General features: G+C 44.8%; 2 protein-coding genes and 1 long non-coding RNA gene across 3 annotated transcripts; 2 read left to right on the forward strand and 1 right to left on the reverse strand.

Annotated features, from left to right (window-relative positions):
• Nucleotides 1-684: 684 nt before the first annotated feature.
• LOC136195456 (kelch-like protein 20) lies at nt 685-2,460 on the reverse strand. The gene is made up of 2 exons (XM_065984782.1): nt 2,119-2,460; nt 685-2,013 (listed from the first exon to the last, which is right to left on the reverse strand). The coding sequence occupies exons 1-2, from the start codon at nt 2,458-2,460 to the stop codon at nt 685-687; spliced, it is 1,671 nt and encodes a 556-aa protein (XP_065840854.1).
• Nucleotides 2,461-2,541: 81 nt separating this feature from the next.
• Nucleotides 2,542-2,955, forward strand: LOC136195285 (uncharacterized). The gene is made up of 3 exons (XR_010671859.1): nt 2,542-2,708; nt 2,788-2,837; nt 2,885-2,955. It is a non-coding gene; the product is annotated as an uncharacterized lncRNA (long non-coding RNA).
• Nucleotides 2,956-13,068: 10,113 nt separating this feature from the next.
• Nucleotides 13,069-15,413, forward strand: LOC136195295 (uncharacterized). Its single transcript, XM_065984599.1, has 11 exons — nt 13,069-13,386; nt 13,439-13,783; nt 13,844-14,125; nt 14,181-14,326; nt 14,370-14,478; nt 14,534-14,668; nt 14,722-14,862; nt 14,913-14,939; nt 14,987-15,118; nt 15,170-15,225; nt 15,399-15,413. Exons 1-11 carry the CDS (start codon nt 13,296-13,298, stop codon nt 15,411-15,413), a joined length of 1,479 nt encoding a protein of 492 aa, XP_065840671.1. The 5' UTR covers nt 13,069-13,295.
• The last annotated feature ends 619 nt before the right edge of the window (nt 15,414-16,032 follow it).

Below are 16,032 nucleotides of genomic sequence, written 5' to 3' on the forward strand. Positions count from 1 at the left end.
ACCGTCACACAGATTAATGAAGATGCGTCGCGAGCTTTACCCTACGCTTGTCGATACGAAAATCTGTTCGCGGGACCCGTTAGGGAGCCTCACTTTTTCGAAAAAGCACCAGCACGTGGAGAAGCTGCTTTGAAAAGCCAATCCGCTAGAGTGAAGCGCGCCTTGCGAAAATACTCAGTCTAAAGGTTTGCTTTTTCTCAGACCATTACCCGGATAAGCACACGACGTATAAACATAGATATTTGTATTATTAGCACGTATCCACGTGGAAGAAAGATTAATAAAATATATTTCGGTTCTTCCTTTTCCTCGCCCGTCACCCGACAGTGCAAAGGGGTTCAAAGAACACGTTTGGAGCCAAATGCAAGGTACGGCTTCTTTACATCAATGGCACGTGCCAAACTCGTTCCTGCGATTTTATTGGTCGTTCATCAATCGATCAGTTGCCTCCCTCACCAAAATGCGCTTTCGCGCCTCGACGCCGAAGTTCCCACGATGTACTCTCGATCTTTCGCGATATCAAAGAAGAACTGCGACGAAGAAAGGGGCCAATGGTACGTACGAACTCATATGAAACATACTGTATCAGAAAAACAACGATCGTGTTTAGAGAAGAATACAATAAGCTAACATTAAACACATCTTGGCTAGAAAAGGTTGGAAATACAAACACAATGTATACATTCAAAAAAGATTGAAAGTCAGACATCTGTCAATTGCCGCGACTCCACATTTTGAACGCTTGTTTATAAGACAAGGGCCCTCCGCGTACTCTGCCATTTCCTTGCTCATATCATACCAAAAGAAGGTGCGTGTGTCAAAGGCTGAACCACCTTCGCCTTTCATCACACCACCGACGCTATACTCCTTTCCATTAGAGAGACAGTAAGTATTCTGATAGAAATAGTGAAAACTCCTCAGAAAGGAGGGACATTTCTGAATTTCAAAACTAGTAACTTGCCCATTTCGTTTGTCAAACCTGACATGATCAAAAGCGCATTTAATCTCCCGCCACAAATGCAAGCAGTTTCCGTCTGCGCACAAGCATACAAATCTCCAATGAGCTTTGCAGTTGAAGAAAGAGACGTCTAGCCAACGATCTGCATGGGGATCGTACTTGAAAATACCGAAGTCACCTGAACACTGACTTGTGAAATGACACCCAAACTCAGAACCGACAACATAGAACTGATCATTCGAAACGGTGACTCCCGTAACGACGACATCCCTTGATATTGGATGGAGACCCGTCAAAGTATTCGTCACCGGATTGTATTGCTCTGGTGTACGATCCATTGCATAGATTCGATCTTCATAAACAAGAACTCCTTCTCCAGTATGACTGGCCTTCATGGGTGGAACGTCTTCCACCCAACGGCATTTTGTGTTATCATAGCGCTCCACAGATTGCGTCCAAAATCCTCCAACCGCATAGACACTGTCGCCTAGGTTGACGACGCCAGGGTTATACCGGCCTTCATTCATCGACGGAAACTCTTTCCAGACATTCGACAGAGGATCATAGTATTCAACTGTATTAGTTAGTTCATCGGGATCAGCTGCACACTCCTGCGTTACGGTACCAACGAATCCGCCGACTGCCAATAGAACTTTGCTGCTCCCAAGTCGACACGGAGACGGGCGTCTTTCTGGGGCTGACACTTTTTCAACCATAAGACTAGAATGATCCTCGTTGTCACAAAACACCGAATGAGATAGAACAGATTCCTGAACGAACTGCTCTGAAATGAGAGAAAATCGAATTGATTTCGCTAATATTTCCATAGTCGACTTCCGTTTGTCCTCGTCGTGTTGAAACCATTTCACGGCAATGTCCAACACTTCTTCCTCTCTTGACACAGCAAGTTCATCCGAGGCCAACAATCGAGAGACGTGCTCCAGTGACAGACGTCGAAACTCATCCGTCTCTGCCAAATCGACGATATGAAAAGCGACGTGTCGATCGGCAACAGAGAGCAACTTCTGGCAATTGTACTGATCAGCAAACTCCAACTATCTGAGGCAATTTGACTTTTTCATGCCCTTAGCCAGCCCCTCGCAGCAATAGTCGACAACATCCTCAAAGAGTAGCCGATGAGCAGCACAGAAAAGTGTCACGTCATTATCGGAAATGACGTCAATTTCTCCCGTGTAGGCAAAATCGACGAGCGCCTTCACGGAAGCCGAATCGACGTCGCCAAGGAGAACACGTCTCTCGCCGCATTCACGCATATTGACATTGAACATCGTACGGAAGTATGGGCTCGCTGAGGCGAGGACGAGTCGATGAGCCGGAATTTCGACGCCGTCGTCGAGAGCCAAGACGACGTCGATCAGCTCCATCGACAAACGAAGACTTTGGACATTTCGAAGGTATTCGGACGATCGATCTGCTTTGAAAAAGGAGATCTTGTAAGAAAACGGACTCGTGGAAGAATTCATGAGGAGCTTTGACGTCATGTGGTGTAAGGTCCCGTATCATTCCTCGGACACTATCGTTTCCCGGACAGCACTGCGCCTTCTCTGCAAATCGAAGCCAGCCAGTGCTGGTTTCACTGCAAGCTTAAGCCATAAGGATCTCTTCGATTGATAAGTTCCGAAGGCATCGTGCCGAGGAGAGGAGAGAAACGGCTTTGTCTGTTTTTTAGGGTGTAATCTAATCTCGGACGGAGGTATCATATCCGGACAGAGACTCTCTCTCGATAACGGTAAGTTCTGTCCTAGGAAAACTATATATCGTTCGAAAGCGTAAACACTGCTCTATCGAACGCCGTTGACATTTTGTAGATAGGCCTAACGGCTGCCGAGAAAATCGCGCTTGAATAGAGCCACCTCGGGTATCAAAAGTCGGACACTCGTTTTTACTTTTCAAGTGAATCTTTAGATCAGTCGCGTGTTAGAGGAAAGCAAGGATCACTAAGCACTCCAAAATAACAGAAGAGACTCAGAGAAACGGCCCCAAGCATGGAAACGTAACAATCAGGCTCTCAAGAACGACTTTAGGCATTCAAAACAAAAAGGTGAGGGTCCCTAAACCCGCCTTAGGTCATTCAAATGAAGCAAAGAGCTCTTGGAGGCGATCTCAGATGTCGTTGCACAGTCAAAAATTGCTGTTCGCTTCCTTTGAGATCGCGTCACGAGTGGTCTATCCTCAGTTTTCTTTGTCTCTATCAACAGTTTCTTTTCAGAGGCTTTTTGCCTTGCCAACGTTTTCCGTTTAGAGCCTTTCATTTTCCTTCATATACTTCTCCTGAAGCTTTTGCGTTTTTCACACTGGCCACTTCTGCACTGTCTATGTCATCTTTTCTCAAAAATTCGCTTATATTTTTCTACGTTCGCTTGGCTTTTCATTATTCCTGCTTTAGAAGACTTCTGTTTCTTTTCTGAAGCCGTAGAATTTGAGCCGTAGAATTTGGGCAATTAATTAAAGGCAGGCAAGCCAGCCAGCTGGTTTAATTGGGGGCTTGAAGCTGCAGTCACTTCACTTTTCGAGCTTATTTTTCAATGTTTTCAGCTTCAGAACCCCTACAGAAGTTTGCCAACGCAAAAATTAAATCATGACAAAGCGAGGCCAACATGAAAAAAAGAATAAAAGAGAAAAATCTAGATAAGAAAGGCGACATAGAAAAGAAGCCCAAAGGCGGGCAATGCAAGGCAAAAGCCTGAGAAAGCAACGGAAAGACCACTCGTGAATACTATATTAGAGGAAGCGGGAGAAGAAACTAGTGTGATTTCGACTGTACAAAGACATCTGAGATCGCCTCCAAGAGCTCTTAGCTTCATTTGAATGACCTAAGGCGGGTTTAGGGAGCCTCACCTTTTGTTTTGAATGCCTAAAGTCGTTCTTGAGAGCCTGATTGTTACGTTTCCATGCTTGGGGCCGTTTCTGAGAGTCTCTTCTGTTATTTTGGAGTGCTTAGTGATCCTTGTTTTCCTCTAACACGCGACTGATCTAAAGATTCACTTGAAAAGTAAAAACGAGTGTCCGACACTTTTGATACCCGAGGCGGCTCTATTCAAATGCGATTTTCTCGGCAGCCGTTAGGCCTATCTACAAAATGTCAACGGCGTTCGATAGAGCAGTGTTTACGCTTTCGAACGATATATAGTTTTCCTAGGACAGAACTTACCGTTATCGAGAGAGCAAATTTAATTAAATAATTAATATAGGATGAAAGAGCAAAGAAAGAGCTTTCCAACGGTATATAACTTTTCCTATTTTCTCGTGATTATCTTGAAGAAAATCGCTTTGTCCGTATCGCATGTGGGTGTCCGAAAGTACGTGTTACTGACCTTGCTCGAATAATGGCGTGTCATCTGGCGATGGCTCTTTCGATCCAGCCGAAACTTTAGTGAGCAATCTCTAAGAGAACAAGAAAGAAGATCAGCCAAAAGCGGTTTGGATCTACCGTCTCCAACTCACACACGAACTGTCCGATCTAGGGGAGGGGCACCTAAGTCCCCGACAAACCGCACCGACCGCAAACATCGTCGGTTTTTGTCGAGCAAGTTTGTTTCGACTTCCCTCTTTTTGGCCTCGCTAAACCGGCAGAGTCAGCGCTTTCGAATGCACCTAGCCTTGACCGCGTGCGTTGCTCTGACGATGCTTAGGAGCCCTTCGAAGTCGATTACAGGAAATCACGTGCGATCAACAAGGTCTCCTAAATACCGGACACGTAATATCTCCTGAAATAAGAGGCTACTAAATACAACCAGACTCTAACCTGGGGTAAAATTTATTGCTGAATCCATTGGTGCTAATGGTTCTTCTCTCAGATGCATTTCTACTGCTCAAAACGGACTCAAAAGGCGCGATCGAGGTCCTTCATCCAAGCAAAAACCTTTCCAACATCGCTGTTTTTGTTCAGAACAGTACCAGATTGTGTATAATTCTGTTAGAACTGTTCGCGAAGGTATTGGCGGTGAAACCGTATCTGAAATACCTCATTTTCGCATCCAAAACGACTTTTTGCGAATCGTCATGAAAATCCTGAAATCGAACTAAGCAAATATTACAGCAGAGCAATACGTCATTCTTCTACGCTTGTGTTCTTGACAATTTTGTGTTACTTTCAGATGATTTTGTCAAGTTTTGGCATGCAGGGTGCTTTGCTTCAGCGAGACGAACCAGCACTGTCTTTTTCGTCCATTGCTTCGACGTATCATGCAGTTTTTTCACCTTTCTGCCTCTGGAGAGCTAGATGAAGGTTTTGCAGCTCTCCAGTCAGAAAATCACTATGCTTCAGAGCGAATCCTTTATACACCTGGCCGACGAAAAGTAACCTTATCAGTCATTTGTCCCGCCTTTTCGCTAGTTTGAATAAAAACAGCTTAGAAAGGTTAAACCAAGCTATTACGTCGAAGCAATCGAGGAAAAAGACAGTGATGGTTCGTCTTGCTGAAGCAAAGCACCCTGCATACCAAAACTTGACAAAATCATCTGAAAGTAACACAAAATTGTCAAGAACACAAGCGTAGAAGAATGACGTATTGCTCTGCTGTAATATTTGCTTAGTTCGATTTCAGGATTTTCATGACGATTCGCAAAAAGTCGTTTTGGATGCGAAAATGAGGTCTTCCAGCTATGGTTTCACCGCCAATACCTTCGCGAACAGTTCTTACAGATTTATACACGATCTGGTACTGTTCTGAACAAAAACAGCGATGTTGGAAAGGTTTTTGCTTGGATGAAGGACCTCGATCGCGCCTTTTGAGTCCGTTTTGAGCAGTAGAAATGCATCTGAGAGAAGAACCATTAGCACCAATGGATTCAGCGATAAATTTTACCCCAGATTAGAGTCTGGTTGTATTTAGTAACCTCTTATTTCAGGAGATATTACGTGTCCGGTATTTAGGAGACCTTGATGATCGCACGTGGTTTCCTGTAATCGACTTCGAAGGGCCCCTAAACATCGTCAGAGCAACGCACGCGGTCAAGGCTAGGTGCATTCGAAAGCGCTGACTCTGCCGGTTTAGCGAGGCCAAAAAGAGGGAAGTCGAAACAAGATTGCTCGACAAAAACCGACGATTTTTGAGGTCGGTGCAGTTTGGCGCCCCTCCCCTACATGCCGTCCGAAAGTACCGGAACGACTCTACAGATCGTGAGCCAAGACGACGTCGATCGAGACATTCAGCAAATGGCATTGCGAAGGAATTCGGACAATCGATCGACTTGGGAGTAGGAGATCTGGACGAATCAGTGACGTCAGGAGAGGAATGTCAAATGCACGCATGCTCATAGTTTTTGCCATATCCTCTCGCATTCTTTGATGGAGACACTGAAAGATCTCGTTGCATTAGTTGCCGGCGGTGCTGGAATTATTGGTTCGCGACCGTGCGTGCTTTCCTCGCGCTTGGGGCGACCGTCGTCGTGCCTTCGCGTTCGCAACCACGATTAGACGATCTCATCGCCACTGTGTACGAAAGTAGGTATCTTAAAGCAACGTTTGCGATTATTAGCGTTGAGCCTTTTCCGCGAGAGCGCATATAGTAGAGAGGTCGTATGTGGCTCACGTGACTTCATGCAGTGTCCGTTTTCTCACGTGTTTTCATGTAGATGAGAGGTCTCGTTTGCTCACTGTGGTAGCTTCAGCTGCAACTCCAAGCGGCGTGGATCAAATAATCAAATTTCTTGACGAAAAGAATCTTAAAGTGAATCACGTGGTCAGCTCATTGGGCGGTTTTTGGATGAAAGGCCAGACAAAGGCCAACCGGTGTCTGAATGGGATGAAGTGTGTAAGTTGAGCAGGTCACGAAAAAATTTATAATTTCTTATTGTATGAATAAAAGTTGAAAGCGGATCTCGATCTCACTTCATCTTCAGCTCGCAACTTCTCCCAAAAATCGCCGATACAGAGGGTGCCACTTTTACATACGTAACCGGTCTCCTTGGTGAACGTATGTTCATGAAGTCCGTTGGATTTTTGTGCATCAATCAAGGGGCCATGTACGGCCTTGTCATGGTCGCTCGCGAAGAGATGAAAGAGAAGCCGGTTCGTGTCAATGAATTTCGTCTCGGTGTTCTCGTCACGAAGGAAAATCGTGAGTTGGCTGATGAATGCGGAAGGGTTGTCGCTGATCTTGCTACTCCCAAGGGACTCGCCGTTGAGGAGGAGTTAGTCCGCATTGCCAAGAGGGAAGATCTGGCTACGTGGCATCAAAAACTCTATTAGTGGTGATTGATTAGTGTCCGCGTGTTTGTTTTATGAAGGCTTTTGTATCCTTTCTCTTTTCCATGTCATGTGCTTTGTAATACATTATGCTCTGTTAGCTCGCTTATCACCGCCATCACGAGAAGCACGCTCAATAAGTTTTTCCTCAACCGATCACGTGCGCCATCACCGCTCGCCAAATTTCATGTTTGAAGTCGATCAGGAGCACCTAGACCGACGCGAGGCTTTGAAATACGAACTACGGAACTCATCTAACACGAGAAAATCTTTAATTATCTCTCAGAAACACGTGAGCCGTAGCGAAGCTATGCGGGTTAGGGCAAATTGACGTCTATAGGTCAAAAGCACGGCTAAGGGCGATTAGGAACGATTTTAATGCAGCATAGAAGACGGTTCAGATTTCGCGAAGAGACGCAGGCACTGCACCAATTCAATTGGAAACATTCAAACGTAGAGATTGATTCTGAGAATCGTGTCAGGAGGAATCATGGAGAAGGTATGGGTATTTAGCTGGAAGCTTCAATGATTTTGACTCGGTCCAAAGCTGGAACCTGCATATTTAATTCCAATTATTCATTTTCGTGGGATGCCTTAGTGGTGGTCAGTAGATGTTAATTAAATTCCCCGAAAGAAGATCCTTTGAGTAAGCATTCTTCGAAGAGCAGAATGCATTTTAAAATGTTCCATTATTGGTATTTTAAATAGCCGTTCCCACTGCCTTAATTAATGAAGAAGGATCGGTGTCAATTCATTAAATAGTGCAATACATGTTGGTGGACGACAACCCAAATCCTATTGATTCAGGCGCACTAAAGTCACTCAACTGACCATGATCGACGGCTGTACGCGGCACTGGATATCCAGACATGACTCGTAACAAGGCGAAGTGAATAAGCGTATTTTTCTCATAATCCACGGTACCATGCATGCATGTTCGAATACTGGCAAATTACGTACTGCTCTCTACACTGTATTCGCTTGAGGAGGAGAATAGACGTGTTCTTCCTGTCGAGCTTTCGGTGGTATTATCTGAACGTACGCTCCTATTTCGTCGTTTGCATTTTCGCCACAGTTGCAGCCAGTAGGCTCTGGCTGCCTTAGGTATGAGGGCATAAGCCACCACAGCAGCCGCACAAAGCCAAAAAAGTAAGCAGCCGGCTATTGGTGCAAGGGAGGCTTGAGTTGGTTCCTGAAAGTCAGATCTGCACCGTTGGGACTCGTTAGAGCATTTTTGCGAGCTCAAAGCTTTTCCTAGACGCGGAATAGATGTTCGCGCATAAATTATAGAAACAATTGCAAATGAGGCGAAACAAAGAGATATTAGAATTGACAGAGAGAAGAATCTCTTTTGAACCAACGAGTAAGCTTCAAAGGTTTTCTGACTACTGTCGGGGGAGTACTGAAAAAAGGCAGACTTTTTTGCCTTAGAAAAGAAACCGGTAGCTATACTGCCTAATCTCAATAATGGAAACTATACTTACCTGATAGAAATTGTACATAACAATAGCCGAAACTATTGTTCCACAGAAAACAATGCCATTGACCGGCAATGTGTAGGTGTAAAAAAACCTGTAGATTGTAGGTACGCAGAACATGCTGTAAACATTCGTCCCAGAGTAGCGAATATGACGTAGTAAGGCGAAGGCGACAAGCCCTCCCGGTGCGATTATTGATAGGGTTATCTGAAAGAAGAAAAGTGCTTTTCTACGTTTCTCGCTAAACCTTTCGAGGCTCCACACGGTTACTAGTGCATTGATCACAGAGTTTAGCCAGGAAAAGACAAACCAGAGTATCCCAAATTGGGCGAGATATCCTAAATCGATTTAATGTGTGTTTTCTCGTCAATTATTAGCAATGCCAATATTCCTTGCATAAGGCAGAGGTTTGTCGGATTGTACATAGATTCAAACCGGTTATTGGTCCTACAGTATATAGTCTTTGACAAAAATGAAAGTCATGCTTAGAGCAATATCTAGTAATTACATGGCAGATAATCAACGCATATTCTATATTTAATCGAAAATTACAGATAACTCTGAGTGGCAAGCAGAAAGACAATCCGGTTTGAGCCGGATTACTGGCTCTAAATAAAATGGCAAACGTTACTGAAACGTTATTAATTTTTTGAAGCTTTTCGTTTACAATTTTCTTAGCTTAAGCCAAGTGATAAACAGCACCGCAATGCAAATCCAGTATAGCGCAATTGTTATGTAAAATACGATGTAAAAAAATTTTGCGCCTTTTGAACTTCCCGGTTGGTTACACAAAGGGGAGCAGTGCATGCCGCAAGTTTGCAAACATGGACTTTTAGTGGGTAGAAAGTCCATTGAACAGACTGTCTCGTTACTGTTGTTTATGTAAGAAGACATAATAAATGGCAACGGAAAATTAGGAGCTCGTAAGCAGGATGAAAAGATGCCTAGCAATGGTTTGAAGTTAGTCTGACTCTGGAAATCTGAAAATCCTGAACAATCACAATTATTTTGGGTAGATTTCTTCTTTAGTTCGACCGAGTCTCCGCAATCTCCGAAAGCGTATAAGCAAAGCATCTTCTTTGTGTCGGTTTCGGCTGTTTCTTGTAGGTTAGATGTATCAATCGCGTAAAACATGATTTCGTTTCTCAGATCCAGTCAACGGTCTAGCAATGCTATACGAGCCTAAATATTAAATTATTTATTTCTAATATGATGCACAAAAAGCCTGCACTTTAGGGAGAAAGAGTAACAATGCATCGATGGCCAACAAGCAAACAGAACTTGAAAAGCGGTCGGCCCGGTTTGCGTCAATCTAATTGGCTTTGCAGCTGGAGTAGAAAACGATAGGCGCACGTGAGAAGAAAATCCCGGTTATATGCATATCTACTAAAAATCGAGTCAATCTAAGAACGTACGGCAGAAATACAGCGCACGATTGTCTGTGTCGCAAGGCAAAGTTCCCGGCAGTGAAAAAAGAAGAGACGCAAAGTGACACCTCTAACCGACACCTGATCGGATAGCAAAATGAAGTTCTTCGCTGCCACCGCTTCAGAGCAAATATCTAAAAACACGAGGCCAGTATCCATTCATCGAAGCAACGTACTTACCCGAAAAAGACGAAAGAAGAGCGCGTCTGAGTTTGCGTGACCCAGGTCGCACCACGTGGAGGTCCAGACGCTTCGCAACCCAGCCGACCCTCACCAACGGCATGAATTGGATCAGAACCCACCATAAGTGAGCCTCCGAGGTTCGTCGCCCCCTCGGGAGACGGCTATCACCACCGCCGAAGAGGCCCGCAAGTAATGTGCTCGACGTGGAAGAGAACCGGACAACGTCGACGCTGTCCCGTATTACACCGTAGAATAAATCTACTGCGAAACGGAGCGAGAAGCGCTCCACCGTCGAAAAGACGGCGGCACTCCGATCCGGAAGCCCCTAGAGGTCTTAGGGTTGCGCCTCTAATCACTTCCAGATCGTTCCTCCAGGACGATTGCGTCGGTCGAATCGATGGCCCCTCTAACTCCCTGTCTTCCAACGACTCACAGAACGTACGAGCGAGTTCTCAAGCGACGGGGTTACGTAAAGAGGGAGATCGTCGTGCACGATTTTATGTAGCTCGTGCACGAACGATGACGCGGACTCTTTTCCGATGGGGCGTCATTAACCGCAACGATCTCACGAGAGACAGCGTTGCTTTTTGCACCTCTACGCGCAACCAAAAAAGGTAATAATAGGAGTGATCGTGCGCGTGCAGCGTTTGTCCCAAAAGAAAAGTGGAAACAAGAGACGAACACGTGCACGCGTGCATGGCATAGCCGGATGTGACGTCTACGCGTTTTCGTTCACTTTGACGAAACGCGACGAAGACGCGACGAAGCGCGACCAAAAACGTTCAAACGCCTTCGATCGAGTGGCCTTTTCGAAAAGAACGCGCCGAACTCGATCGACTCTAGAGGATTCGCGATATATTGAGCCGTAGCTTCGTGCTATTTTAGTTCTGGGGAGCACAGTCGATAGAAAGAGCACGTATTTGCTCGTGGGAATGGAGAGGAACGCGTTCTCTCACCTGCATTTCACTGCAGGAATCGCTTCGAATGCGTGAACGACTGTACGTCCGAGGCACTTGGACGACGATTTCAGGTCATTTCGAATATTCCTTGGTAGCGAATACGTAATCGATTGTCCAGAATGCATAGAAATCGAACAGTCGACAGAAGAGAATCGAGACGAGCGCGCTAAGGTTCAAGATGGAGGGCGACCAGGGGCCCTGGAGGGCGACGGAATTTTTACTCGTCTTTTCCCTTTTGTTGGCTGGTCAGATAGTTACTGGCTTCCAAGCGCGCGCCATTCGTGTAACTCTCTTATCGCTAGATGTCTTTTCGACGTGTTTGCATGACGAAATGGCGTCGAATGGTTCGAGAAACGATGTCAGGAAAGCCTTGACACTAAATTTCTTTTTCAGAACACTTTTCGTAATGCTAGAGAGCAGCTCGACGTGCAGCAGTAAGCGATGCTGTAGTGCATTCAGCATCACTTCTGTTTCTGGGTAAAATTTCGACACTATCTGCGTCAGAATAGGCCATTTTATTTTCCAGGACATCGATGTCGTGAACGGCGGCGGAAAATTTTTCAATGATTTTTACCAATGTATACCGGTAGTTCAGAATTAATTGTTTAGCAATTTTGCTAGATCTCAATTTCTTTTAAGGCTCGAAGGTCCTGCTCTTTAAAAGTCGTGTAATAGTGACGAGTGTTCTTTACATACTCAAGATTACATGGGACCTCCAACTCGTCATCCTCAAATCTCTTATTCAGATGAAGTCCGTATGCTTTACCGTGTTCGTCTGTGTTTGGTTGCATTTTGTTCCAGTAGATGGAGCTAGTACTTCAGGCTTTATTGAAACCGGCTGAGACTATATATCGAGTTTTCTTTCTAGGCGTTTGTCCTGCAGCAACAGGAGAACGCGTTATGAAAATTTATGTAATCGTCCTTGACAAACGTGTCATCGTTGAACAGCGTAAGGTGACGTTGGGACTGCAATAGCCAGGCAGCTTTCAACAGCTAAAATAGCACTTATAAGACAACCGCGTTTTAGCGCACTTTCTCCGTTTCGCTAAGCTCTCACAATCACCGGCAATGTACTATTTTTTAGGACTTGCAATTGGCTCTTAACAACGAGATAGTAAGAGAGCACCTAGCGCTGCAAATGTAGCACACTGAGAAGCGACGCGATAACTTCAGAAAAAGGGAATAGGTATGGATTTAGTCGCCGAGTAACTCGGACTTGTAACTCGTACTTTCTTCCTAACACGCCCATAACACCCCCCAAACTTCCTACGGGGATTTCTTTTATTGGTTAGTTCCGGTAGGCGGATTTTGAAAGCCAATCTGATCCGCTCTCTCGTTTGATTCTTTCTCGTCTATATGGACGTTGACGCTCTCAAAGTGGCAATAGTTCTGTTGCAAGTTTTTTGCTACAACGGTTGGTGGGTCATTGCGATGTAAACAATGGGTGAATCCTCGTTTCCGTAGAAGGCAAAAGCGTCGTTCTTTACGTGCGAGCGAAAGGCGACGGCTTTGACGCTTATCCAAAGAGTGGCAGTTTAGCCACTAACACGTCTCTCACGTTCTTCTGCAACCGAACGAATGAAACCAATTTCCAGGCTTCTTGGCTTGCTTTCTTTCCGAAGAGGTCCCCTTCCGTCATTGATTTGACCCACGCAAAAATCAAACCCGAAGTCGGATTTTACGTGGGCAAGAACTACCTTCGAGTGCAAATGTGGGACGAAGCGTCGCCACACTCCCCAACCAAAATTGCCTGCAGTAAAGGCGGCGACAACGCCAGTAACAAGACCGTAGGGCACACCAGCTGGGTGACTTTGACTACCGAAGGTGAAACCGGTGAATGATGATTTTCGCGACCAAACATACTTTGCTTTAGAAAACACTTGTTTCTACGACGAATCTAAAACCAACGTGTCAATAACGCTTCGCTTTCGTTCTGCATATTGCAGAGTGACTGGTGCTGTAGTGTATATTCTGCGCCAACGGCCAGCCGGATCTGAAGATCCATGGACGACCATTGCGGAGATTTACGATGCATCAGTCACTTTTCCTAATGTCGTGACTGCAGCAGACCTTCAGCCAATGACAGTTTACGTCTTTCAATGGGCCTACGTTAAACCAACGGGTGCTCAAGGGCACACCTACGAGACGACCATTGAAACCTATCCAAACGGTTTAAACTAGTTACACTATATAATTTCATTGCGGTATTCTATTTCTGGTAGCTCCAAGGTCCGCTCCGTCTTGGGTGGGCTTCTACTTCACTGTTCGCAATGATCACTTCTATGGTGATGATGATACCAATCTGACGGTTGTTTTTTGGGATGCGAACAGCTGTGAGAATGGGACTTGTCATAACGAGGCGGACAAAATTCTTTCCAACACAATCGATTTCTTTCCTGTTTCTGGTGGAGGTTTACACAGTTCAGTAGAATCCTTCACTTCTTACGCCGAATACAAAAACCAGTCTTCCAACGGGCAGTATGTTTTGTTCGGCCGAAATTGGGGTCCATACCCATCATCGAAAATTTCTCTAGACGTCAGCATTTCAAAACAGCCGCCTAATTCAAGTAGTATCAACTCTCGCGTTGTTCCTGCATGTTTGATATCCCGTTCATTTCTTACGGTAGAACCGCGCAGATCTACGGTATTTGGCGTCACGGAAATCACCGGGTGCTATCTGCATATTTATTGGAATGCAGTTTCTGGTCTTCCACAAGTAACCTATCGAGTTGACTATGCTCCGGAAGGCCACTTTGGTGCAGACCGGAAAAACATCAGTCTCACTGTGAAGGACGTTAAAGCGAGTCTCAGTCTTCACGGTGCAGCAAAGCAGGTCTTGGTACATATAAGGGCTGTGCGTGAAGGAACTGCAGGAGAACCTCTTATTGCTAAGATATCGCGCTTGACAGGTAAACTTGTAATAATGCTCAATTGACTGTTGTCAATCATTTTGAATGATTCAAGATACGTGTTCCTCAAGAACCTTATCTCCGCATTCAGGAGCGTTCTCTAGCTTGAGAAGTACGCCAGTTCCTACACTTCAACCAGCAGGGATATCTGGCATTGTATCTACTAGTAACCAAATCACTGTTTCACCTTCACCTATGACGGTGAGAGAAACTGAATTAGACATCTATTTCAATTTCTGTGTAGACGACTGTAAACATCCAGACATCCTTTGGAGCAGAAATACGACTATCAGAAATTCAGGCATCAACTATATCCTTGACACATATACCGACAACGCCTACTCCCGCTTTAAGTACGGTCAAAAATTTATCAGACAATAAATGTAGTTGTAGCGTCTGGGAATTTAGAATGTTGGACAGATTGGTTCAACATTGATAACCCAGGTTGGACTGGAGATTACGAAAAGTTAGACACCCTTCGCAGATCAGGATACAAAGTATGCAAGCAACCTGATGCAGTTCGCTGCAGAACTGTTCAAACTCGTAACAAAACAGAATCAAACCGAGTTATAAGTCCCCATTCCGTCCATGCTCAGACATAGATGCCAAGTTGACCGGAAGAAAATTGACCTGCTCGCCATCGGTAGGGTTCTTCTGCGTCAATTCTGACCAGGATTGGGGTAAAACGTGCCTCGACTATGAAGTAAAGTTTCTCTGTCCCTGCGACTACGTTGACGGTAGGCTCAAGCAAAGTTTATCGTAATCAAACTAACGTTTACTCGCCTAGCTCCAACAAAACCTCCGTTTGACTTACGTACGGCATTTGCTTTTTTTTTGATTATGTAAGATCCAGGCGTTTAGGCTTGGGATGTTGGACAGCGTGGCTCGACAGAGACGGTCCTGGAGGCACTGGAGATTATGAGCAGCGTAACTTATTTTCTCGCCCTATCTGTGACCGTCCCGGCGCTGTACAATGCCGCAGGGCATCCAATCGTTGGGTCATTGTCATTGTAACAATGTGTAAAGAAACGTTCTTTTGTGTAGATCAAGAAGCACTGAAAACAGGCCAAAATCTATTTTGCTCACCAGCTATGGGACTGGTATGCATAAACAAGAACCAACCTAATGGTGGAATGTGCTACAATTACGAAGTCCGGTTTCTGTGCCCTTGTCCTAATTACAAAGGCTTGTTCATCGATTTTTTTAACTGCAGTAATGATGGGCGTTTTTCATGCAGATTTATTTCAAAACTTGACCGACTCTATTTCTACAGAATCTTCTCCACTAAACAATCTGAGACTGTCTTGTAAGCAACGAACATATAGAGGCTGTCTTAGTAACTTTCGACGTGTTACAAATTCTACAGCTAAAAATGAATCACTTCTGCCTTCCAACGCCATTATGTCATCTTCTCTTTTAAGTTCTCTCGGTAAAGGAAGTGAGTTTCTCGAGTTATTTAAGGCATTTCTGCTCTTTGCCGCATTTAGCAAGAAAATCAGACGTTGTAACTACAAGTAACAAACTGACAGCTTCATCTTCATCTTTCGCGGTACAAGGCCCTATGAAAAATATTGGTTTATATTTTGGCGTAGACGGCTGTGACCTTCAAGACATCCGTCAGTGTTGAAGTTCGGCCATCAGAAATTCAGACAATAGCTACTATGTTGCCACTTCTGCGGACAACTCCTACTCCCGTTCTAAGTAAAGTCAACTGTTCATCTGATAGTAAATGTAGTTGGTATGATTGGAAATTTAGAATGTTGGACAGATTGGTTCAATATTGATAACCCCGGGTGGACAGGGGATTATGAAAAATTAGAAACTCTTCGCAATGCAGGATACAAAGTATGCAAGCAACCCGAAGCAGTTCGTTGCAGAACAGTTCACACTCGTAACACAGCAGAATA

This window comes from Oscarella lobularis, chromosome 14 (assembly GCF_947507565.1).
Source record: "Oscarella lobularis chromosome 14, ooOscLobu1.1, whole genome shotgun sequence".
Lineage (NCBI taxonomy): Eukaryota > Metazoa > Porifera > Homoscleromorpha > Homosclerophorida > Oscarellidae > Oscarella > Oscarella lobularis.

Excerpts from the sequence above, each read along its gene's own strand:
- LOC136195456 (XM_065984782.1), bottom strand. The coding sequence starts at position 2,460 with ATGACGTCAAAGCTCCTCATGAATTCTTCCACGAGTCCGTTTTCTTAC. Across the intron at positions 2,014-2,118 it reads ACGTCATTTCCGATAATGAC|TTGGAGTTTGCTGATCAGTA; the intron begins GTGACACTTTTC and ends TGCCTCAGATAG.
- LOC136195295 (XM_065984599.1), top strand. The coding sequence starts at position 13,296 with ATGACAGTTTACGTCTTTCAATGGGCCTACGTTAAACCAACGGGTGCT. Across the intron at positions 13,387-13,438 it reads CATTGAAACCTATCCAAACG|CTCCAAGGTCCGCTCCGTCT; the intron begins GTTTAAACTAGT and ends TATTTCTGGTAG. Across the intron at positions 14,126-14,180 it reads TAAGATATCGCGCTTGACAG|ATACGTGTTCCTCAAGAACC; the intron begins GTAAACTTGTAA and ends GAATGATTCAAG.